The sequence below is a fragment of the Enhydra lutris genome, unplaced genomic scaffold (genome assembly GCF_002288905.1).
Source record: "Enhydra lutris kenyoni isolate GAN:26980312 unplaced genomic scaffold, ASM228890v2 scaffoldscaffold64, whole genome shotgun sequence".
Taxonomy (NCBI): Eukaryota; Metazoa; Chordata; class Mammalia; order Carnivora; family Mustelidae; genus Enhydra; species Enhydra lutris.
Window position 1 is genome coordinate 1,714,653 of NW_019154148.1, and position 24,658 is coordinate 1,739,310.

Consider the following 24,658-nt stretch of genomic DNA (forward strand, 5'->3'; position numbering starts at 1 on the left):
AACTAATCTTCACTACGTACAAAATTATGTGAAGAAAAAGTAAAAAACCATATAAATCATAGAATATATAAAAATCAGAAAAATAACCACAAATATCTTAAGTTATATTGTGTTAAGAAACTAAATGAAAAGGTAACCTTGGTAATGGGTTCTGGGTGAGTTAGACACTTAAATTCCAAGAATTAAGAGGAAGGATAAGGGATTGCAACTAAAGAAAAAAGATCAGAGATCAACTACTTCTGATAATTTTACTAACAAGAAAGACTGTCCTAATAACAAATGTATCTGTGAAGCATTTCTTCGGTTCTTGATATTAGAAAAAAGTAAGATGAACATGTTATATTTTGTGGGTGTTTTCTGGAAAACTTTGATAATCAAGATAATAGTTTTTTAGTAAAAGTAAGAATTTCCAGAATATTTTAAGAAAAACTAGGAAAAATATTCATTTTTAATAGAAAAGAAAATCTAGAATAGATTTAAGATCACAAAAAAACTCCACCTAAAGCATAAGAGAGTAACTTCTTTAAAAAATACCTGAGACGTGAGTTGTTAACAATATTAATGCTAATATTTTGATATAAAAAATGAAAAATAAAGAATATTTTGTTGATATAAATAGCCCTTTATTTTGTACCTGACATCTTTATTTTCCATTTTCAGTATCTTTCCATTATTATATTCAGAGCTTACCAAAGCACTGTGTTTTGCACAGTTCACAAATTCTCAGGGAAAATGACAGTGAAAACAGTGGTAAGAAATTAGACATTGGACATAACAGTGCAAACTCAAAGGAAAAGAAAAATGGAAAAATGTGGAATTAAGAAACAGTGTACAAGAAATCTAAGAAAAATAACCTGGAACAAATACAGAATGAAATTAGTATTATGTGGGGCTTAATAACAGACTTTTAAAAGCACCAGGCAAAAACTGTATGGTTCATTTATAAGGAAAGTAATTTCTCAGTTTGCTTTGGCTCTATAATTAAAACTAATGACCAAGAGGTTTAAGCTTTATTTTGCTCTGTTTTCCTCTATACAAAATAACAGTTAATTTTTAGTGGAGGAGGTTAATTTTTTTAAATGCTTAACTATAAAAGTATTAATTAAAACACTTTGTCTTTAAATTATAACTTGAAGCTTTAAGCTACTGCTTTAAATTGTAGATTTCTAAAAGGTCAGGTATCCATATTATCCAAACTGCTAGTGCAGGACTGTATCGATGCAAAGCATACTCATATGCTATTAATAAAAAATCTCTATTATGCTTTTTAAAAAATGTAACTGACAAACTCCTTTAATTTTTTCATGTTTTTTTTCCTGGTTTAAGAATACAAAACAACTGGGTGACTGGGTGGCTTAGTCAGTTGGGTGTCTGCCTTTGGCTCAGGTCATGGACTCAGGGTTCTGGGATAGAGTTCTGTATTAGGCTCCCTGCTTTTCCCTCTCCCTCAACCACTCTCCCTGTTCATGCTCTCTCTCTCCTGCTCTCCCTCTCTCTCAAATAAATAAATAAATAAAAATCTTAAAAAAAAAAAAAAAAGAATAAAAGACTACTGGGTATTTATATGGTAAATAACATCACAAACCTAATAGGAAAATTTTAAGTTCACATAGGTGATATGAAACATTATATCAACTGATCTTTATATACTGTTTAATGTACTCCACATAATATTTCTCATTACATTAAAAAAAACTATTCTTTACCTGCATCAGATAATATTCTGTCTTTTCCCAGACCTTTCTTCTCAAGGTTATTCAAAATGAAATCTTCTTGAAAAACATGAAGCAGCTGGGTTCTTCTGCCTTGCTGAATGTAAATAAAGACCAACATAAGTTGACATATATGTTATTTCCCAAGGCTGAGTGGCCAGAAAAATAGTACTTACAAGTCTGGTAATAGGATCTAATGCAATAATGCATCCTGGCCTGGCTGTTGACTGTTGACTTACGATGTTAAACACTTCTCCAACATATTTCTGTTTAAAAAAAAAACCATTTTATTAAACAATTAAATTCAAAAATAATTAATAAATAAATTAAATTTCAGTCATAGTAGGTAAATAATAAGTAAGTTCAAGTTGGGCTAAATAAATTTACAAGTTGCTTTCATTATAAACACTCTAGGATTTTACCTTACTATTCATCACAGAGGAATGAGTAAGAGTTATGGGTCAGTCAACGCAAAGAAGAACAAAAGTAATGCATGATAAGGGGCAAGAACATTTTACATCTATAAATGTAAAAGACTGACTTCATTGTCACAGAAATGTTCTAAGCATCAATGTTTTCTAGGCATTAATTTTGAGGTGAAAAAGATGGAACTAAAGAAACATGTTGCTATACTATTTATGTATGTGGGTTTCTCAAGCTATATATATCCTGACTGCTCTAGTCAAGGTCACACTGTTAAATTGGCTCTTCATCACACTTTATCTATGAGCAGCATTTGATTCTAGCGATCACTCCCTTCTTGAAATAACTGTCCTCACTTGGCTTCCACTATATGCCACATTCACCATACTTTCAACAATGGGATGCCCCAGAGTTCAATCCTATCACTTCTACTGTCCTTCCGTGATCTCAATCAGCTTCACACCTTTAAATTCATATACTGACAACTAGTTATTTTACACCTTCAGCTCAGACCTCCCTCTAAAATTACATCTAGTATACTACACCTCTTGGATGTCAAACAGTCATCTCAAAATTAACATGTTCAAGACCAGACTCTCAAATCTACCTGCTCCTCAGAATCAGCCTCTTAGACACTCTTCTCAACTCAACTCAGAGTCATTCTATTCTTCCTTGTGCTCACCAACATGAGCGATCATTCTCTTTTTCTCATACAAGCCCCCATTCAGTCCAATCCTGCCTATTCAATGTTCAAATCACATTGAGATTTGACCAATTTTATCATCTTTACCACTACCACTTGCTACCATTCTATGCCCCTTTGATTCTCTCCCAGACTACTGTAAAGACTCCTGCATTGGCCTCTTTGATGCCACTTCTGCTCCCCATGTCTGATTTATACAGCAGCTAGAGAGATCCTTTCTTTTTTGTTTTTTTTTTATTTTTTTTTAGAAATTTTTATTTATTTATTTGACAGAGATCACAAGTAGGCAGAGTGAGAGAGAGAGAAGAGGAAGCAGGTTCTCCTCTGAGCAGAGAGTCCAACGCGGGACTCGATTCCAGGACCCTGAGATCATGACCTGAGCTGAAGGCAGAGGCTTAACCACTGAGCCACCCAGGCGCCCCAGAGAGATCCTTTCAAAATCCAAGTGAGATCGTATCAATCGGTCATTGTCAATGGTTTCTATGTAATTCACAGTAAAAACCAAAGTTACCACAAAGGCCCAGAAGGGCTTGTAAGATCTGGCTAGGCTAATTTTTTAACTTTATCCCTGACTACTCCCCACTTCACTTACTCTGCCCCAGCCACAATGTCCTCCTCGTTGCTCCTTTACATAGCAAACATGCCTTGACCTCAGGATTTTTACCCTGGCTGTTTCTCTTCCTAAAATATTCTTCCTCTAAATATCCACATCCATATCTCCTGCAGGTCCTTACTCAAATGGTACCCTTTCTGTGACCAGTAACTTACTTGGCATTCCCTTATGCAACATGGTTTCTCTCTATAACATTTATTAATATATTTTTGCCTTTTTTCCTATACCCCTTTCACTAGAATGTAATCTCAGATTTTTGTCTGTTCTCTTCACATCTAAATTCCCAGCACTTAAATAATACCTGAAAAAACAGAAGGCCCTCAATAAATATATGTGTTTCTAGTAAAACACTGTTATATGTGTTTTGAAAAACCTTGCATTCTGAAAAACCACACATTAATAATAACTCAGGAAAAAGACAGGATGGGAGCAAGACCACTAACACCTGTGCAGCTGGATAACAAGCACATTAACAAAAACATTAACTGGTAGCTGAGGAGATGGCTTGAATCCCCTAATCAAGAAGCTCAGTACAGCTGAAGGTTACCTCAAGGGATATTTAAATGTAGATACTAGCGTGGTGGAGGCGCTAAGACAGTGCAGACGGTGGTTGCTATTAGCTGTGCAGAGGAAGAAGTACCACCTGTCACAAGATAAAGGCTCTGCGATGATGTTGGAAGGACTCCTAACTGTACTGCAAACAAGCTGAGAGCTTTTTCTTTCTGGGTTAAGATTAAAATTCTACTGCTGTTACTCCCGCTCCCACTGCCTTGAAAAAAACTGCAGACAAACCAATGTAACTTCCACATTTATTCTGCCAGTAGTCCCCATTTATCTCTGAGCAAAGAAGCATTAGAAAGACACATATTGTATGACACTAGACTCTATTTTTGGAATGAATGAAAGAAATGGTTTCTTTTTAAAGAAGCTGAGAATCGCTATAATGGTACATTGCAAATATGAAAAAAAAACAAAGTAACCAGAAAATATACATCTATTTATCACAAATTATATGTCACAATTCTAGAACATGCCTAAAAAGTATAAATTAAGTATCTAGAAACCTCATACTATACACTTACTTTTAAAAGCCATTTACTTACAGAAATTTCAGGATTGGAAAGCTCATACAGGAGTTTCTTGGCATCAATAACAGCTTCATATAATCTCAGATATTGTCCATCACTTGCTACAAAGCATGCACTAGGAGAGTTGCAGTATGCACCTAGAAAGTATTCACAAACATTTAAAATTTAACCCTGAAACGATGTCAGAAAATCTAAATTTCTTAAAATAAAACCAGAAAGCTTACCTAGACAGTAACTGGGTATAAGAGTGGGGAGCCATGCCACATTGGAAAATGCAGAAACATGTAGAGAATTAATCCGGGCAAGCTCAGAAACACCTCCAGAAAAAGACAAAGGCCCGACCGGATCAACCCTCCAAAGAATAAGCTCACTATAAACTGCATTGGGATCCTGAAATGTCACGTCAGCGCTGTTTTTACTCTGTTGTGCCAAAGAACATTCTTCAGTATTTACAGGATCACAAGGCTGCTTTTGGTTATCAACATCTGGCGTCCTTAGTGCGTTGTGGTGTGACGTTGTCAGCAATAAAGGTAATACTGAGTGGCAAGCTAAATCATTAAGATGAAAGCGATGACCACAATATCTAGATTTGTGAGAAATACTGAGAACTGTAGAAAAGGCAGATTCTTCAGCAAAACTGACCAGCCACTGATTCAGAGAGCCATCAGCATGCTTTGATATCATCATAACATTAGGAGTGAAAATACTTAATTTTAAACTATTAGTTGATTTACTGTGGCCGGAAGAGATAAGCATTGACGTAGACCGCGTGAGGCTAGAAGGTTTTTGTTTCCCTTGCTGAATAGCCAAGTCAACATTCTTGGTGCAGGCGTACATCACTATGCTTTTACAGAGAGAGTTCGCATCACCTGTGGGAAAAGCTACAGGAATTCTGGAAACAAAGGACACCTAGAATTAAAAAAGTAAGTATCAGAACATACGATATAACACGAAGAAGTATCACAAAACAGGACCCACATTTAACAAGCAGCAGCTCTCCTGAGATCATAATAGTACCTGGACTTGACGAAACATACCAGGCTGGTATTCGTCCAGCCAATCCACATGCCAAACTAGCAAGGAGCCATCCATGGGATGAATACTGAATAGCATGTCTGCATTTTTACTCCATTCAGACAGAAGTACTTCAATCTGATGATCGATGGCAGCTGATGGTAAGGGTACAAGACCTGAATTGGGTACCATTTTATCACTGCCCAATTCCTTCTTTTCATGATTTATTTTCAGATCATCCACACCATCATCCATTTCTGTAAGCAAAAAAATTCATGAGCCAAGTAAATACAAGCTGCTAAGAAAGATCTTTGTAAACGCATGCAAGATGAAAAACACAATAACACTTAAATAAATAAGAAATTGGCTCCCCTTTAAAAATAACTCTGCTCCAGGGAGATAAGGCCACTGGAGTTAACTCAGCAGTCAGAAGGCCTGTAGGATTGAGTCAGTGGATTAACAATAGAGGACTAATACTGGACTAGAGAATAATAGTTAAACTTGCTGTACCACAATTTACTCAGAAGACCTTAGATTTTCTCAGTGAAGAAGGCAGAATGGGGTCTATAATTCTGGGGTGAATTATTCAAATATATTATTCGAGTGTAATTTGTACTCTCTTCATAATATTGGATTTTTTAAAACCCGAGTTGGCTACATTAGAGATGCTCTGGGCATATGCACTTATAACTGATATGACACTCTTAAGAAACTATTTTAAAGGAATACATTTACAGTGTCCAATTTCCAGGTTTCCGTCAATACATAGGTAATTTTTAATAAGCTCCTAGTAATGTCAATGTTACTAGGCCACAGATAGTCCTTTAAGTAGCAAGGCCTAGGGGCTAACAGAAGCATAAGCATGGAGAACCCCAAGCCTATATCATCCTATAAAAGAAGGCCACCAGGAAGAGCAATACCAACATTGGACTATTTACCGAGCTACCTCAAAGTTGTATTAACCCATTGCAATTTTGAATGTCTGAAGCTAGTAGCTTATGTTACCCCAATATAAAAATCTTAGCTATTGTCAACAAAACATTTTTTTTTATCCTTCTTAAAGCTTTACCTTCATCAGATTTTACATCTGCCTGATTAGAGTCTTCTACACTGGCCTCAGAAGACGGTTGCTCAAAACTTTTTCTAAGTTGCTGTAAAAAGACTTCCATGGACAAAGTAAAATGCAACTCTTTATTGTTCAGCCAATGTACCACAAAAGGCCCACTCTTCTCATTTTCACTTAGACTTAGAGATGTGATAGAAGGAAGAAGTGGAATGTCTGTAAAGAACAACAACAAAACACATACACACAATTTATATGTCTATCATTCCAGCATACAAAACATTCACATCTTCTATTTCTACTATGTTACACTTATCTTTAAACCTCTGTACTAGATTTTAAATAAAACTCCCAAAATAATGTTTGCCATGATTATTATTAATGATAAAAGCTTTAAAAATGGTAGATTTAACATAACTATTATAAAGGAAAACAATTACATATTTCAGGTCACAGATCATATTTATATATATATACAGGTATTTTCTTTAGTTCAAAAAATACTCTCATTAAGAAATAAATCTATAGGGATGCCTGGGTGGCTCAGTCGGTTAAGCCTCTGCCTTTGGCTCAGGTCATGATTCCAGGGTCCTAGCATTGAGTCCTGTATTGGGCTCCCTGCTCAGTGGGGTGCCTGCTCCTCCCTCTGCCCACTGCTCCCCTCACTTGTATTCTCTCTGACAAATAAATAAATAAAATCTTAAAAAAAGAAAGAAATCTATAATCTGTAGACATGTTAAGAGGAAAGTCTCCTTACAAATTTCTCTAAGAAAAATGTCATCATTATGTCAAAGGAATAAGTGGCTTATTTATCTCAATTTTTTTAAAGAAAGATTTTATTTACTTACTTGACAGAGAGATCATAAGTAGGCAGGCAGAAAGAGAGAAAGAAGCAGGCTCCCTGTTGAGCCATCAGGTGCCCCTCATTTATCTCAATTTTAACAACTTTTTAACTTAAGTTTTTAAATGACCTACCTAACTCTAAGCTAGATAATACCAATTTATTAGCATCAAGATTCACATTGGAAAGCAGAAACGGAGATCCCCATCTTACATTCAAGGAAGGCATTCAAGACAAAACCAGGTAAAAAAAAAAAAAAAAAAAAAAAAATTCTTTCTTGGTATTATTTTTCACTTAATTGCTGAATTAAGTATACTGAAGTACAAATTCAGAGTAAATTGTGACAAATTATAATCCCTGATTAATAGAGAGGTGAAGAAAAGTTTATCTATCTTATTAAATCAAATAGAAACTAGATTATGCTGGAATCTGCAGAACAGTAAAGGCTAAAATGGATTCAGAGAAGGAAACTATTTTCCACAAATTTACTGATTTGTTTAAAGGAGAAGAAAAATAATTTGACTTAATTACCTGTTCAAACAGTGTATCAATTGTTAGATACCAGTGAAAAACAGTATTATAGGAGATGAATTATAAAGGAAAGGACAAAAGAACCTTTCTCCTACTCCTGTTGGAGGCAAGTTCTAAGAGTTGATAGATATATCCAATCCAATCCAAGAGCTCTGTTTATAAATGCGCATTCATTGCTATATTATTTGATTTGTATTTATCTATCCCTTTCTTAATGACAGGCTTCACGAGAGCAAGGATCACACTGGTTTCCAACACTATACCTTCAGTTCCTATCACTATCTCTAGTTGCTATTCGGCACAGACCAAACACTCAGGAAAAGTCTTGAGGGACTGTACTGCCAATCCTAGTATGCCTAGGTGGGTATACATTAGTGCCAGGGAATCAAAGAGTGTCCTCAAGAATCCTATTCAGTATGATTTTCTGATTTTCAAGTGACAATCAACACAAAAAAGATCAGCAATGCCTCTATGAGACCACAGGCCTAGTTGTTAAATACACAAGGAGAGTCCAGGTTAATGCTGGCTTTCAACAGCAGCACTCGTAAAAGGGACCTTATCTTTCTCCTATCTCCTGACCTCAAAGAATTTTATTGAAGCCATTTTTTTTATGACAGATCTTCAGAGAAAGGGTATAAGAATTATAAGTAAAAGAAGATGTTCTGGGGCGCCTGGGTGGCTCAGTGGGTTAGGCCTCTGCCTTCGGCTCAGGTCGTGATCTCAGGGTCCTGGGATTGAGCCCCGCATCGGGCTCTCTGCTCAACAGGGAGCCTGCTTTCCTCTCTCTCTCTGCCTGCTGTTCTGCTTACTTGTGATCTCTCTCTGTCAAATAAATAAATAAAATGTTAAAAAAAAAAAAGAAGAAGATATTCTTACAAGCTCCCCTCCTCTATTTCTATTGATGGGCAAATAAGTGAAGCTCTATCTGAAAGTTTGGCCTTGAACAAGAAACATAGCATCCAGAAAGCTCATTCCAAAAGGTCTAACTTAGGGAAAGGAGATCTCCATAGTGTCTAATTTAGCTGCTTATAATATTATTCTGCTTTGATTCATTCTACATATATGGATTTTCCTTAAGGTCTTAATACCTAAAGAAAGGTTTTAGAGTTTTCCTTATTGGAAGGTTGTCAAGGAGATGCTACATTGGAACTCGGGGCTTATTTTTCTGTAACCCTTCAGCCTTTTCCATTAAAGGTAAGAATCCAAGCTTTCTCTATTCTCAAAATGTTGTCCTTTATTCAGAAAAGACTTTCACAACTCCAGTAGACTCAGAGCTGCCTTTGGGTATTACAAGAACTGCCAATGTATGTTTTTTGACAAAGGTAAGGGTATTTCCCAAGCCTATATAAAGTTTTACTAAAAATAATTCAATATCGTCCTTTTATTTGCTTGGCTTACAGATTCTTTTAGAGCTGGGACTCTTGTTAACCAAATAAAAGCTAAGAAAATCGGCAAATACTCTATTCTTAGTGGAAGTATCTCTACCCTTAACTTACCAGAACATTTCTCTCTCTGATTCAGGTAACTAACGAACCATATTTATTGCTATGTTTCCTTAAGGAATGTAATAGTACTGCAAATCCAGGGGGACAAACCATAAGAGACTCTTAACCACAGGAAAACAAACTGAGGGTTGCTGGAAGGGAGAAGAGTTGGGGGATGGGATAACTGGGTGATGGATATTAAGGACACTTGATGTAATGAGAACTGAGTATTTTATGAGACTGATTAATCGCTGAACTCTACCTCTGAAACTAATAATACACTCTAGGTTAATCAACTGAATTTAAATAATAAAAAAATTTAAAAATAAAGAGATGGAATATTTAAAAAAAAAAGAAAATAGTTATGCTATTCTATGCATAAGAATATCTCCAAAATATGCAAAAATTAAATAGTGGTTATCTACAGGGGAGAAGGACTGGGTGGGGGGGCAGAGGTAAAAGAGGCTTTCACCTTCCACTTTCTGTACAGATGGTATTTATTATGTGCAAATAATGTTTTTAATCTTTTCCCAGTAATATGCTAAGGTTCCTCTTTAAATGCTCCAACTTTGACCAGATGCTTTTTAAACTCACAGAAAACATTTACTGAAAGATGAGCATTTTAAATCTTCAAATTCATAGATAGATCCAGATATTCTAGATTTTTAAAAATCTAATAGTACATACTTGACTACTGAGGTAAGTTTCTTAACTCTTTCAGTTATAACTTCTACATATTTCTGTCCTACTTCCGGAAGATCACCTAAGACTAAGCATTAGACATGTTTTATTGTTTTGTTTTGTTTTTTAAGATTTTATTTATTTATTTGCCAGAGAGAGAGAGAAACCAATCAGGGAGAGAGGCAGACAGAGGGAGAAGCAGGCTCCTCACTGAGCAGGGAGCCCGATTGGGACTCCATCCTAGAACCCTGGGATCATGACCTGAGCCAAAGGCAGATGCTTAACTGAGTGAGTCACCTGGGCATTCCTACACGATGGTTTTATTTTAACAACTATACAGTAGTTACAAAATACTATTCTATGGTGTTAACCTGTTAAGTTTTAGCTCAAATCGCAACTTCGGAATAAACTAATAAAGAATCTCAATGACTTATTAAGATCTTAATCACAAACCAAATCATAGCTTTAAAAAGCAAACAAGTAAGCAAAACCCTATTTTTTTTTTAAGATTTTATTTATTTATTTGACACAGAGAGAGAGATCACAAGTAGGCAGAGCAGCAGGCAGAGACAGAGGAGAAGCCGGCTCCCTGCTGAGCAGAGAGCCTGATGCGGGGCTCCATCCCAGGACCCTGAGATCATGACCTGAGCTGAAGGCAGAGGCTTAACCCACTGAGCCACCCAGGTGCCCCGCAAAACCGTATTTTTATGTAATTAGTGAGCTGGCCATAATGAAAAGTTAGATAAGCAACTTTTCTTACTTATTCAAAACTAGAAGTAAAATATCTTTGTTATAAAATTAATTACTCAAGTCCAAGAACAGTTGTTGAACAGCGTTCTATTACCCGTGGCTGGGTTGATGCTGGCGGCAATATGAAAGTGGCAAAGTGCGTTGGCATGCAGCGGAGCATTTCTGTGGACATGATGAGGGTCCTGCTGGTGTGGCAGGTATCCAGTATGCGCTACGACGGGAAGTGATCTCCTCCGACCTCTGCGAAAATGTCTCAGATTTACCTGTACCAGTAAAAACAAAGTAAAACCAGTGGCCACAATGTCATAAGCATATACATACATATGGGTTACAAAATGATTATTAGACATTATTCTCTACTTCGTTTCTCCATTTTAACTAATTTTTAATTCCAGTATAATTAACAGATTACATTAGTTTGAGGTATACAGTACAGTGATACCACAATTCTACACATTACTCAGTACTCATCATGGTAAGTGCACTCTTACTGACTTATTTCAAATATACTCTATTTCAGAAGAGTTTATATGTACAAACATTTTCAGTACTTTTGTGCAGTAAATCTGAAATCTGAAGTATAAGCTTAGAACTCAACTGCCTAACTTTTTTATTTTTTTTTAATTTTTTTTTTAGATTTTATTTATTTGACAGAGAGATCACAAGCAGGCAGAGAGGCAGGCAGAGAGAGAGAGGAGGAAGCAGGCTCCCCGCCGAGCAGGGAGCCGGATGTGGGGCTCGATCCCAAGACCCTGGGATCATGACCTGAGCCGAAGGCAGAGGCTTAACCCACTGAGCCACCCAGGCGCCCCTGCCTAACTTTTTTAAACCATCACAAACATTTTGCAATTTTTATTTGGTTTATTTTTCTGGTAAGTAATTTTCTAAAACAGAAGTTCACAGCAGTGTATCTGTGGATAATGATGTCTCTACAAATAGTATTCCCTTTGTGTCCAATTTATTCCCTATGACCATAAAGCACTGAACAATATGCCATCATACATTACGATGATATTTCAAGTGGCATGGCTGACTTGCTAAGCTTTTTCAGAGATCACTTCATTTGACTCATAAGGCAGAGTGCTAAAATGTATTTATTCTCATTTTTCATTTGATAAAACAGTTTCTACAGAATGCAAGGTCACCTAAGCATAGAATGATAGTCTTCATTCCTAGGTAAGACCTCTTTCAGCTGTTATTACACATAACCATTCTACCAGTTGTTAAGTCTCCAAGCAATATATATTTACTCATATTCTGAGCCCTGAGAATACCCTCCAAATTTGACAAATAGTTTTTCCATAATTATACAAAGCATTCAAAGACAAATCACTCTCTGATTTCCATATCAAGAAAATAAGAATCTGTATCACTAGTGTATGTTCAATTAATCTAAACATGAAAAATTTACTTTTACTTTCTATACTAATCAGTAAAATAAATACTTCAAGGGGCACCTGGGTGGCTAAGTCAGATGAGTGTCACACTTGATTTCAGCTCAGGTCATTATCTCAAGGTCATGAGATCAAGCCCCTGGTTGGGCTCCATGGTGGGCGTAGAGCCTGCTTAGGATTCTTGCTCTTGCTCTCCCTCTCCCTCTACACCCTGCCCCACCATACTTTCTTGTTCTCTAAAAACAAAACAAAAACCCACCAAAAAAACAAATAAACAAACAAAAAAACAAACCTTTAAATTCTGGGAGGTTCTCAAGATGAGAAATATAGGGGTGCCTTGGTGGCTCAGTCGGTTAGGCATCTGCCTTCAGCTCGTGTCATGATCCCAGGTACCTGGGATCGAGTCCCACGTCAGGCTCTTTGCTTGGTAGAGAGCCTGCTTCTCCCTCTGCCTTTCCCCTTGCTTGTGCTCTCTCTCAAATAAATAAAAATCTTATATAAAAAAAAGGTAACATGGGGCGCATGGGTGGCTCAGTGGGTTGGAGCCTCTGCCTTCGGCTCGGGTCATGATCCCAGTGTCCTGGGATGGAGCCCCGCATCAGGCTCTCTGCTCAGCAGGGAGCCTGCTTCCTCATCTCTCTCTGCCTGCCTCTCTGCCTACTTGTGATCTCTGTCAAATAAATAAATAAAATCTTTAAAAAAAAAAAAGGTAACATATACAGAACAGAATCTGATAAACTATTCCAATCATTCCTATAATTATGTCAGGACAAAACACCCCAATCTCTAAACAAAGTAAAAATATAAACTATTTTTACAGCCAAATCTTTGCATTCTCAGATTTTCATTTGTTATTGTAGCTAAGTGTAATCTTCCTTATGTTATCATCAGTTAACCTAAGATTAACTTCATAATTATAAGTAGTTCAATGCTCTTAAATACTTAGGCATATTTTTTAAACCAAATAAAATAGAAAGTTTTCTGAGAATTGTTTTCCTAACATACATATTTTTTCATAACTAACCATATACTTTGAATATTAATTAGGATGAATGTTACAAAAAAGGCAAATTACAAAAGGTTTTAACACTTGTAGGAAATAACACCTAACAAAAGCACTTACATCTAAAGTATTTTGAGCTCGTTCCTTACTGGAAACATTTCTTTTGAAGTTATTTGTTAAATTAATTGGTTCGGCCCAATGGTTGCAGTCACCTCCATAGAGCAAACAATCATTTGGTAAAAATGTCTCTACCCAAAGACGACATACATTATCTTTGCAGCAAGTCAACAATACATTACATACAGAAGCCCTGAGGAATAAAAAAATTTTAGAGGCAAAAATATAAATCTCAGACAGTATAACATTCTGTAGTGTTTCTGTAATTAATCAAATGCACACAACAAAGGTACTGATGAAAAAAATGTCAATACACATTTATGCAATGTATTTAGTAAAAACCATTAAAATTGAGTGGGTATTTTATTTCATCACAGCAAATGCCTGCTAACCTATTTCTTTTCTGCCTAGAATTTGGTAGTTCTTGTTTTAGGAACCTAAGATTCTCCATACAGCCAAAGAAAGAAGACTGAAACAATGCCATAATCTTTCAGTCAATAAACAAGAAAAAACCTACAACTTCTTTTAGAATGTTCTGATTTATTCAGTGGATGGTTACCATTCAGATTCCTTCATAATGCTTCATTTTTGCTTTCTGTAAAGCTACACATGCACTAGTCAGTGACAAACTACATTATTTAGTATACTTATTCTCTCCTTGTTAAACATTTGCAAAAAGCAGGGACTACATGAATAGAAAAATCATGAAATAATTACTAGCCACCTCCTTCCTTATTCTTGACTTCTAATGAAGTTTAGTGAAGTCTTTCCACTTTCACTGTCTTTCCAGTCACAAAATAGAAGCAAGATCAATTACATACATATTAATAAACCTGATAAGCATCAAGAGCTCAAACGTTGAACCCCTATCAACAAAGAGTACCTTTTATTGGGTAACTCATTAAAAAAAAAAAAAAGAAAGAAAGAAAAAGAAGTCACAATATCCTGTAGTAGACACATATTCAAACATATCAGATTTTTAAAAGATCAGTAAAAGGCTTTTATCAAGTAACTCAGTAAGTTAAAAATAAAAAAGGAAATCAAAATATTCTGTAGTAGTCGCTTTATTAAACAGAGCTGCTTGATTAAAAAAAAGATCTCTAACAAAGGGAAGAAAGAGAAAACCAGCATGTTTTGCATGGGTTGCTCTCCCCTTCAGCTTTCCTCCTCTGCTCTCTCACCTCCCTCATCCCCGCCCCTTCCTCTGCTACTCTCCAGACTTTTTTCCCTTTCCATTCACTTTCCGAGCCTCCCTCCCTCTGTGCTCTATCCGCAGTGCTCTGCTTCTCGGGCTTAAAGGCCATTCTCCCTTTCAACCTCTCCCCACATGCTAGGGCCCCTACTCCTTCCCTTTCTTAATCCTGTTTCTCCCTCTTTTTCCCTCCCTCATGTCTAAACCCACAAGGTATACAACGCCAAGAGCAAACCATAATCTAAACTATGGACTTTCAGGTGATAATGTATTGATGCAGGTTCATCAATAATAACAAATCTATCACTCTGGGGGAGGCTATCTATGCATGTGTGAATGCAAGGGATATATGGGAAATCTCTCTATCTTGTCCTCAATTTTGCTATGAACCTTAAACTATTCTTTAAAAATCAGTCTTATATAAGTTTTTTTAAAATTTGGATATACTTTGCTGGCTCAAAAGAGCAAAACTAAAGTCAACAAATGACCCAGGTATCCTACCAGAGATCAGTGTTTAAGGGAAAAACTGTACTGCTCCATGATGTGGCCAAATTGAAAATGGTCATGAAACAAAAAGCAATTTCTACCTACAGTTAAGAAACAGGTCTCTGTGATTACTAAGTACAGGCAAAAATTCAATGGGATATCAGGTCTTGCAAGGGTCACAGGAAAGAAAGGAAGTACTGACAGGTGTGCTCGAGTACGCATGTATAGGTTAAAATAATACCTAGTTCAGGGCAGAGTAATCTATTACTAAACTCTCTTTTCCACAAAAATGCTGAATATAGTTAGAGCAATGTTTGAGACCTCACAGTATATCCTCTCCATAAAGCAGTTAAAAACATAAAGGAAACCAGAGGAGATACGCAGAGAAGGTACCAGATGAGGAGTGAAATATGAAAAATTCCACGCAAATGACAATATGGGGAATGACTAAGAGACAAAAGAATAGGACACTTAACACCGAGAAGGAAAGACGTCCAACTCTGCCACTTAAAGGCATCTAAGATGGAGGTAAAGCATCCTTTCACATGGCTTTCCTCTGAAGTGTCGATCATAGCTGACCCATGGCTAGACATCTGTAGGCCAAGGACTATCTAATATTACTAAAACCTTCCTAGGCAAAAGTCCTATAGCTATAAACTCTTAAAGTAAGAAGAGCAGTCAATGTCCAAATGACGCTCTCTTAATACACAGACAAAAGGACTAGGTTGCTGACCTAGGCATGTACTTGCTTGTTTTACGCCAGGAAAATCCATTTACAGCTCGAGGATGGGCCAGATATACAAAGGAAAAGTCCATTTCTCCTTGGGATTGTTTTTCTGAACTTTTATCTGGAGAGGTAACAGCTGTCCGCCAGTTTTCTACATTATACCATACCTTTAAAAGACAGTCATCCTGATAAGAAAAAAAAAAGTAAAACATTATAAGAATTAAATTAAAGATTCAGTCAAAGAGCAAGGGTAAGAATTTTCTCCACAATCACCGAAATTTAGGGATGGGAGGAATGGTGGGGCATGGGGAAAATGAGAAGAAAATCTCTAATTCTGATAGTTTTCTATCAGCATTCCATCATTGTGCATTGAGAATTAAAGTGTGTGAATGTGTACTTTGCAAGAAGTGGATCAAGGAAAATGCTAGTTACCATGCAGTATGCTACATGGAGTCACTGAGGAAGACTGCTAAATAGGATCGTCTTCCCACTTAGCCAAATATCAAATAAGAAAGCATTACCACCAGCAGGGTTATGAAGACTGTTAATCTCTGAAAGTGAGACTTTTCATGAAGTATCATATGAATGTTTAAAGAAAGTGCTGAAGATGGTAACAAGGAGTTAATAGCTACTATTATAGAAAATACTCTAAGTATAATTAAAGCAGCATCTCTTAATTTGGGGAGTAAGGGAAAACAAGATGATTAGAATGTACCACATTTTGCTTTTAAGCTACAACTGCATTCCACACTTAAAGTCAATCAGAATGAACAGCTTTACTTGTCTCCTAACAAAAACCCCCCTGAGAATTTAGGGTATGTCACATCCCCTGTCTCCAAAAAACTATGATCCATGAGAACAATTAACTTCACACAATCAGTTGTGAGTGAACTATTTGGTGAACCAATAATTACAAATAAATAATTTCAAGGAAATATACTGTTCTGACATTGGCAGGTAAAAACATGAAATGGTTACAAATGTCCCTCTAGAAAGTCTGTAAATTCTTCTATTTGCTCAAAAAGATTAACCAGTTGACCAAAATAAAAAAGTTGGTAAATGGCAGCTTTATATCCAGATATACCATTCTCTGTTTCAATTATACCATATTGCCTTTTAACACATAATATTTAGCCCGATTTTTGCTATTTAACATTTTAATAGAAAATATTTTCAATGTCAATACATTAAAAGAATGAAACCAGTTCCTGTTTTTGATGTTTCAAAATAAACCAATAGCAATAGCATTTTCATAAATTACCTTCCCAGCAGTGGCAAAAAATTCTCCATCTGGTGAAAATTTCATTAGATGAATTTGGGAAGCAGTTCTGTAAATCAAACAGGTAAGAAAAAATTTTTAAGGAAAATTAGAATTCAATATTACTTCTAAAAGCTATATTCAGCAACTTGCAATTTTGTGATAACATAAGTTTCAAACTCAATTTTAAGTATATCTCACAGTTATAAAATAAGAAGTATAAATGTTTAAATACAAAAATTATTTTTATATGAAATAATCTATGTATAAGAATAATTCAAGAATTACTGATATTATCAGTCTTTAAACCTTAGGACAAAGAATAAGAATCATAGCTTTCATTGCCTGAGAATATGAGAAAGAGAAAGGTTTCATTTTCTAGTTTGCAAATTAAATTTCCAAAGCCATGAGATATCTACATTCTAACATACATTCTCATGGACAATAAATCAAGATTTTGAAATCAATTTTCCCTTAAGGTAGCATTTACGTAATTAAAGATTATATGTGGGATACTGGGGGACTTGTAAGCAGGCTGAAGTCAGCCTGCCAGCTTGACCTATACACTTGGCGCACACTTGCCTTCTTCTTTTTCAAGGAGCTTTGGCTCTTGTCCCTTCAGTGCCTTCCCTTCTGGCTACCCCTATATGCTGATCTCAAGAGCACACTCACTACCACTGCTTTCCTTTTCTTCACCCAATTTCATGCTTAGATAAATTTGTCTTAAATTTACTGGTAAAGGAGGCCAAAGAGGAATTCTGTCATAGTTCATTCCAAATTAAGATAACTTCTTCTAGGAAACAAACTGAGGTTTGCTAGAGGAGAGGTGGAGGAGAATGGGGTAATGGGGTGACAGGCATTAAGAAGGGAACTTGGGGTGCCTGGGTGGCTCAGTGGGTTAAAAGCCTCTGCCTTCAGCTCAGGTTGTGATCCCAGGGTCCTGGGATCAAGCCCCGCATCAGACTCTCTGCTCAGTGGGGAGCCTGCTTCTCCCTCTCCCTCTGCCTGCCTCTCTGCCTACTTGTGATCTGTCAAATAAATAAATAAAATCTTAAAAAAAAAAAAAAAAGAAGGTAACTTGATGAAATGAGCACTGGGTGTTAAGGCAACTGATGAATCACTAAACTCTACCTCTGAAACTAAGAAAAAAAAACCCTCTTCTTCTTGATTTTAAATGTAATAAATATGTAATCGAAAACACTGATACATATGTATGAAAAGAAGAGAATGAAATCATCAGTTTCACCTATACCACAACACCCATTTCCAGGAAAACTACTGCTAACATTTTAACACACAGACTTCCAGACCTCTCTCTCCACCCTCCCTCTCTATCTACTTTTTGTGGTTGGATATAGGGAAGAAGGGGATGGAAAGTGAGGTCATATATTACAGTTTGCTTTGTAATATTTATTTTAAAGTATGTAACAACCATATGTGTATATCAATGTGTATAGGTCTGTATTATTTTACTGGCTATGCTATTTCCATTACAGACACATGCAATGCCTCAAAATAATTTATTTAACTACTCCTGCTGTTTACTTATTTTTGCTGCTACAAAAAAAGTGGTGCAGTGAACATTCTTGTATATGCATTTTTATGCACCTGCTTAATTCTAAAGATATTCTTAAAACAAATAGTTAAAAATGCCTGATATCCATGAAAATCCTCTCCATGATTGTGACCTTTGTCTCCAGGTCTTCTCAAAATAGCAGCTAAGGCAGATCCTTTTAAAGAGGAAATTAGTCCACAGCACAAAATCCTAAAGAGCTTCCTAACTTGGAATAAAAGGCAAAAGCCTCACAATAACCTCCAAGCAGTCTTTACTCCAACCACAACCTACGCACACCCTGACCACAGAGTCTGCACTTGAGGATCCCTCTGCCTACAACATGCTTCTTGTAGACATCCTCGCACATGGCTTGCTCCCTCACTTCCTTCAGGTCTACACTCAGAAGTCACCTCTACTCTTCTTCCTCTTACCCTATTCACCTTTCTCTGGCTGTTAGATGTTCATCTAGCATGTATAAAAAGTGTTTTAAAGGCATCACAAAAGGAATGTGATCAAATTATGTTTAAATGTGATCTGGTTGGCGTAATCATCAGCTGCTCCTAAATTGAAACCCAAGCGCCATGGCTTTTCTGCTTTATTAAATAACCATTTTGGACAAATAGTATGTGCAGTCCAAGTTACTACTGTGGGCTCTGATCTTAATTTTTTTTTTTTTTTTTTAGAATTTATTTATTTGACAGAGAGTGAGAGAAGGAGAGAGAGCACAAGTGGGGGGAGCAGCAGAGGGAGAGGGGGAAGCAGGCTCCCTGCTGAGCAGGGAGTCCGATGCGGGACTCGATCCCAGGATCCTGAGATCATGACCTGAGCTGAAGGCAGAGGCTTAACCCACTGAGCCACCCAGGTGCCCCTGGGCTCTGATCTTAATTTAACTTAAGATTCTTCCCCTCTCCCAAATGCACGAAACACATTTCAAATTTTCAGTTCAACACACAGAAGCCCTTCGGTGAAGGCAATATAACACTTTGCTACTTCCTCTCCACAAGCTTACATGAAAGGCTCCAGAGCAAAGACAAATCTTGCTGAAGAATTTTCTTGGCAAAATCCTATTCCTTTTCCATATGTTAACCCTTTTTAAATCCCTTTTAAAACGCATATGATCTAGCTGAGAGGTGCAAAACACATGGAACCAACTGCTCTGAAACCTCCTTTTAAACTTTATACCAGGTCTACCTTCCTCTCACTTTAATATCTGATGTATTTCTTATTACTGTTTCATATAATATTGACTCAGAAAGAATGCCATTTAACATTCTGTCATATAGATTTCCTGGTTTATAGTCTTTCCCCACCTGGTCAATGCTATATTCCAAGCACTTTTACCACTGCCTTGAAACACAATAAACACTCACCAAATATTTGCAGCATGAATGAATGAAATTTGGAGTTAGTATCTCAAGGGCATAAAAAAATTAAGCCTGTCAATTCATACTTCCAAGTTGCTCTTCAGAAAAATATCAACTGCACTCCCTTATTAACAGAATATGAGTACCTGTTCTGTAAACACGCAGTAATAATGGATATTATTTGTCCTGCTCTTTCTGGATATTTTGCATTTCTTGATTTTGAGTGAGGTCCATCAGTTCTTATTTAATTTGCTATTATTGATATGTACTATCATTTACAATTTTCCTCTTCATTGTTCATTTTTGTTTGCTATTTTTTTCTAGTTAATTTTTAAGACCTTCTTTTAAAAAAAGGCATTAACTCCAAATTGCAAATATTTCCCCATAACATTTTAGTTTCCTTGCTTTACAGGAATTTTTCACTGATATGGTCACAACTATTTATGCTTTCCTCCCCCTTCCTTTCAGTTTCTAGTTCTGGCATCATACCTAGAATGTCTTTCCTAATCTAAGGCAGCATTTTTCATGCAACAGTGATAGAACATAAACATCCAATGTTAAATATCCTAGTAGCCACACTTGGCAAAAGTAAAAAGAAACAGGTGAATTTATTTTATTTAAGGGGAGCTGGGTGGTTCAATTGATTCAGTGTCTGCCTTTGGCTCGGGTCATGATCCTGGAATCCCAGGGATTCAGACCCACACCACTGTGCTCAGCCAGGAGCCTGCTTCTCCCTCTCCTTCTGCCCCTCTCACCACTCATGTGTGCACACATGCTTGCTCGCTCTCTTTCTCGCGCACCCTCAAATAAAAAAAATCTTAAAGAATAATAAATTATTTCATTTAAGCTAGTATATCAAAAATATTATCGGGGTGCCTGGGTGGTTCAGTGGATTAAAGCCTCTGCCTTCGGCTCAGGTCATAATCTCAGGGTCCTGGGATCGAGCCCCACATCGGGCTCTCTACTCCAAGGGGAACCTGCTTTCTCCTCTCTCTCTGCCTGCCTCTCTGCCTACTTGTAATCTCTGTCTGTCAAATAAATAAATAAAATCTTAAAAAAAAATTATCAACACGAAATCAATAAAAAAAAAACTAACAATAACTTATATTGTTTTCCTTTGTGTTAAGTTCTTGAAATCCAGTGTGTACTGTATACTTACAGTACATCTCAATTCGGACTGGCCACATTTCAAAAGTGTATTTCACTAGTTGCTACCATGATAGACATTGCAATTGTAAATTACCAATATTCACCTGTATTTTCTTCTAGTATTTGTTTCATTGTATAGAAATTCAGTGGTTCCTTCTTTTGACACTTCTTATGGTGTCAGATATGAAACAGACTCTATTTTCATCTTCTTCTCCAAAGAGCTACCAAGGTTGCCCCATAATGTAAAATGACAACTTATATATTATATCTCCCTGTCTCCTTTTATATAATTTAGCAAGTTGCTATTTAATGATAATCACAAAGGCTTAACCAATTTCTTATGTTTCTTTCCAAGTGTTTTATTCAACAATTAAAAAAACTGGATCTGCAGAACATGGGAAATTGTGCATCCCCTGTATATAAGAAAAGACCTATCACAGAATAAAAAATCTTCTATGTTAGTATAGTTTTACACAAACTAAAAGGCATTTATAATAAAACCCACATGAACAGGTTTATCACTTTAATCCCCTAATTAATTGCTTACTTGCAATGCCAAATGCATCTCCAGTCCCCCAAATTAAGATCTGTTTTATCTGGATTTTCATCTTCAGATGGTTTCTCCAAGTTAGCATTGGACCACAGTTGCAAACAGCTAGAACCAGTTAAAAGACGATTGCCTAAAAAATATATATATATTATTCACCACTTATTATTTAGGTATTTAATTAGTGAGTTAAGTCACATGGTCAAGAGTTTCACATAATAATATAAAAATAACACAACTTCTAAGAAAAGTTAAATAACAAAAAGATGTGGGGGAGAGGGAAGGAGGCTGTATTTTAACTTTGTTGAAGCGGCTTGGGAAAAAAGGGACTATGTCATATAATCTCTAATTTAACAAATATTTAATGAGCATCTTCTTTGCACCAGACACTGCACTAGACACTGGGAAGGATACAATGACAAAAGAAGCACTGTCCCTTTTTCACGATGACTTCACATTCTGGTAAAGACATACTGTAAAGAGAGACATGAAACCGTGCAATTTCAAATATAGTCTCAAGAAGGATTCATAATCTGGTTTACGGTTAAGAAATAAGGTGCACAGTAGACTTGGAAAAATAAATAAGGCTGAAAAGGTTTCTGGGGTCGGACTGCATTTTCAAAGTTTATAAGGAATTTGGACCGTGTTATAGATAACTTTAAGTGTGGGGGTTACATAAGTGGATGTGTATTTTAGAACAAGTTGTCTGAAATGGGGTGGGGGATGTCAACAAATGGACTTGAAGAGGACTGTAAATTTCCCTCTTCTGAGATAATATGCAAAAGTTATCTGTATAGCATGTACATTTTTCTAGAGAGGTAATCCATAATTTTCACCATGCTTTCAAAGGCTCCACTATACAAAGAAAGGTAAAGATTCATTTTAAAAAATAAGACTAGAGATAGATGAGATTAGGGAAAACAAAAATACAGGGAAACCTGATTAAGTGACTATAATACACAAAGGAAATCATGAGTTTCTGAATCAAATATGAAAATATGAAGCAAGGATTTGAAAGCCATTTCAAAAGCAGAATTTTCAAGGCTTGACACCAACTGAAAAACAGGAGATATAAGAGGTTTCCAGGACAGAGTCCAACTTATGATTTGGGTAATTAAGGAGAAGGCTGTGTTGTCATCCAAAGAAAAAAGAGAAAGAAAGCGACACAACTGTGGTCAAAAAGTTCAAAATAAGTAAGGCATTCACTTTGGCAATTAAGGACTGTGGATTTGTGTCTTTCTTGAAAGATCACTTTTTTTTTCAAAAGAAAGAGGGTCTGTGACAAAACACAGACTGTAGATCAGAAATCCCTGTGTCTAAATTCCAAATAAGTCACTTAATTAGTCATGTGAATTTGGTCTAGTGGGAAAAACTCTAAGCCTCAATCTTCTTCTCACCTTTAAAATCAGAAGTGTGTATAGAGTTGTAATGATTAGCTATTACTGTATAACCCATCTAGCACAGGCTAGGCACTTAGCAGAAGCTCAATAAATAGTAGCAACCAGACAGAAAGTCTCACGAATGGATAAAAACAGCCTAGACAGCATTAATGAGACATTCCATTCACATTTGGTTATTATTGCACTGTTTAGTATAGCAAGAGACACAAGTTTGATTTTTTTTAAATTGAGATATAACATATAACATTCTATTTCCTTCAGGTGTACAACAATCTGATATTGCATATACTGCAAAATGGTCAGCACAGTAAAATCTAGTTGATATCCATCATCACACATTGGTTACAATTTTTTTGTGATGCAAAAACTTATAAAATCTACTCTTAGCAACTTTCAAATATACAATTTAGTATTGTTAACTATGGTCACCATGCCATACATTACCTCCCCAGGACTGATTTATTTGATAACTGGAATTTTGTACCTCTTGACCCCCCCCGCGTTATGTATTTCATCCACCCCTCATTCCTGCCACTAATCTCACCTCTATATTTATAAGTTCGGTTTTTACGAATTTTCTTTAACATAAACTGAAACTGAAATTAAGCTATACCATGAAAGATTAAGAAATTAATAAAGAATACAAAGTAATTAATCCCAGTTATGAAATGATACAAAAATAGCTAAGGTATGGTACAGAGTATTGACCTGCACACAAAGGGTGGAGGTATGAATAGTAAACTAGGGAAACAAAGCATAAAAAGTCTTAAAAAGAAAAATCTTATGATTTAAGCCAGATGGAACAGTGGATCAGAAGAAAACACAAAGGCACTAGAGTGAATTTTAGTGGCATCATCTGAAAAACTTTCTTTATATCCCAATACCTAGCATATAGTTAAGTATCAATCAAAACCAAAATACTAACACTTCACTTAAAATATTTAAAATCTATTTATAAACAAAGTTCACTTGCAAAAATAATATACTAGTTGCTTCCAAATTTTTACTGCAACAATAACCTATTTCTTAACCAAACCATTATATTTCAAACTTTTTGATCATAAAAAGAAAAATAATAAACTTTTATGTAAATTTTAACTTAATCACAATAAAGAGATAATGGTCATAAGCTGTTGTCAAGTCACTACTAGATAGTTAGGAAAATAAGTAATTATCTTTTGATACAACTCTGTAATGATGACAGAAGAATTTAACATTAATACTATCCTCCAAAGCATTATTACTGATAAACCAAGTGTACAAAATTTCAAAGCAATTGTTGTTACGTTATTACTAAAGAAATTTCACTTAACTCTAACATTTAGAGTTAAGTCATATTTACAACTGCAATAAAATTGCAGTTGTAAATATGACTGTTCAAGAACCTAGCTTACTTGCTAACACTATTTTTATAGGGCTCTTATAATTTACCAAGTATTTTCAAATACACTGCCATATCTGATCATTAAAAACCTAGCTTGTGAAATAGATACTACCTTAATTTATAACTGCGTTAACCATTCTTAATCTGTTAAGTAATTTCTTCATGATCATAAAACTTAT

At 35.9% G+C, this 24,658-nt stretch overlaps 1 protein-coding gene across 2 annotated transcripts in view; it reads right to left on the reverse strand.

The window, feature by feature from the left end:
- LOC111158846 (Dmx like 1) overlaps positions 1-24,658 on the reverse strand; it is a 125,725-nt gene that overhangs the window by 76,817 nt on the left and 24,250 nt on the right. For both annotated transcript variants that reach the window (XM_022521130.1, XM_022521129.1), the window contains exons 5-15: positions 21,696-21,828; positions 17,084-17,150; positions 15,829-16,007; positions 13,421-13,610; positions 10,998-11,166; positions 6,623-6,832; positions 5,557-5,810; positions 4,764-5,448; positions 4,555-4,676; positions 1,889-1,978; positions 1,707-1,809 (exon numbers count right to left, since the gene is read on the reverse strand). In XM_022521130.1, the coding sequence (XP_022376838.1) occupies positions 1,707-1,809; positions 1,889-1,978; positions 4,555-4,676; positions 4,764-5,448; positions 5,557-5,810; positions 6,623-6,832; positions 10,998-11,166; positions 13,421-13,610; positions 15,829-16,007; positions 17,084-17,150; positions 21,696-21,828 (2,202 nt within the window). The remainder of the gene's footprint in view (positions 1-1,706; positions 1,810-1,888; positions 1,979-4,554; positions 4,677-4,763; positions 5,449-5,556; positions 5,811-6,622; positions 6,833-10,997; positions 11,167-13,420; positions 13,611-15,828; positions 16,008-17,083; positions 17,151-21,695; positions 21,829-24,658) is intronic.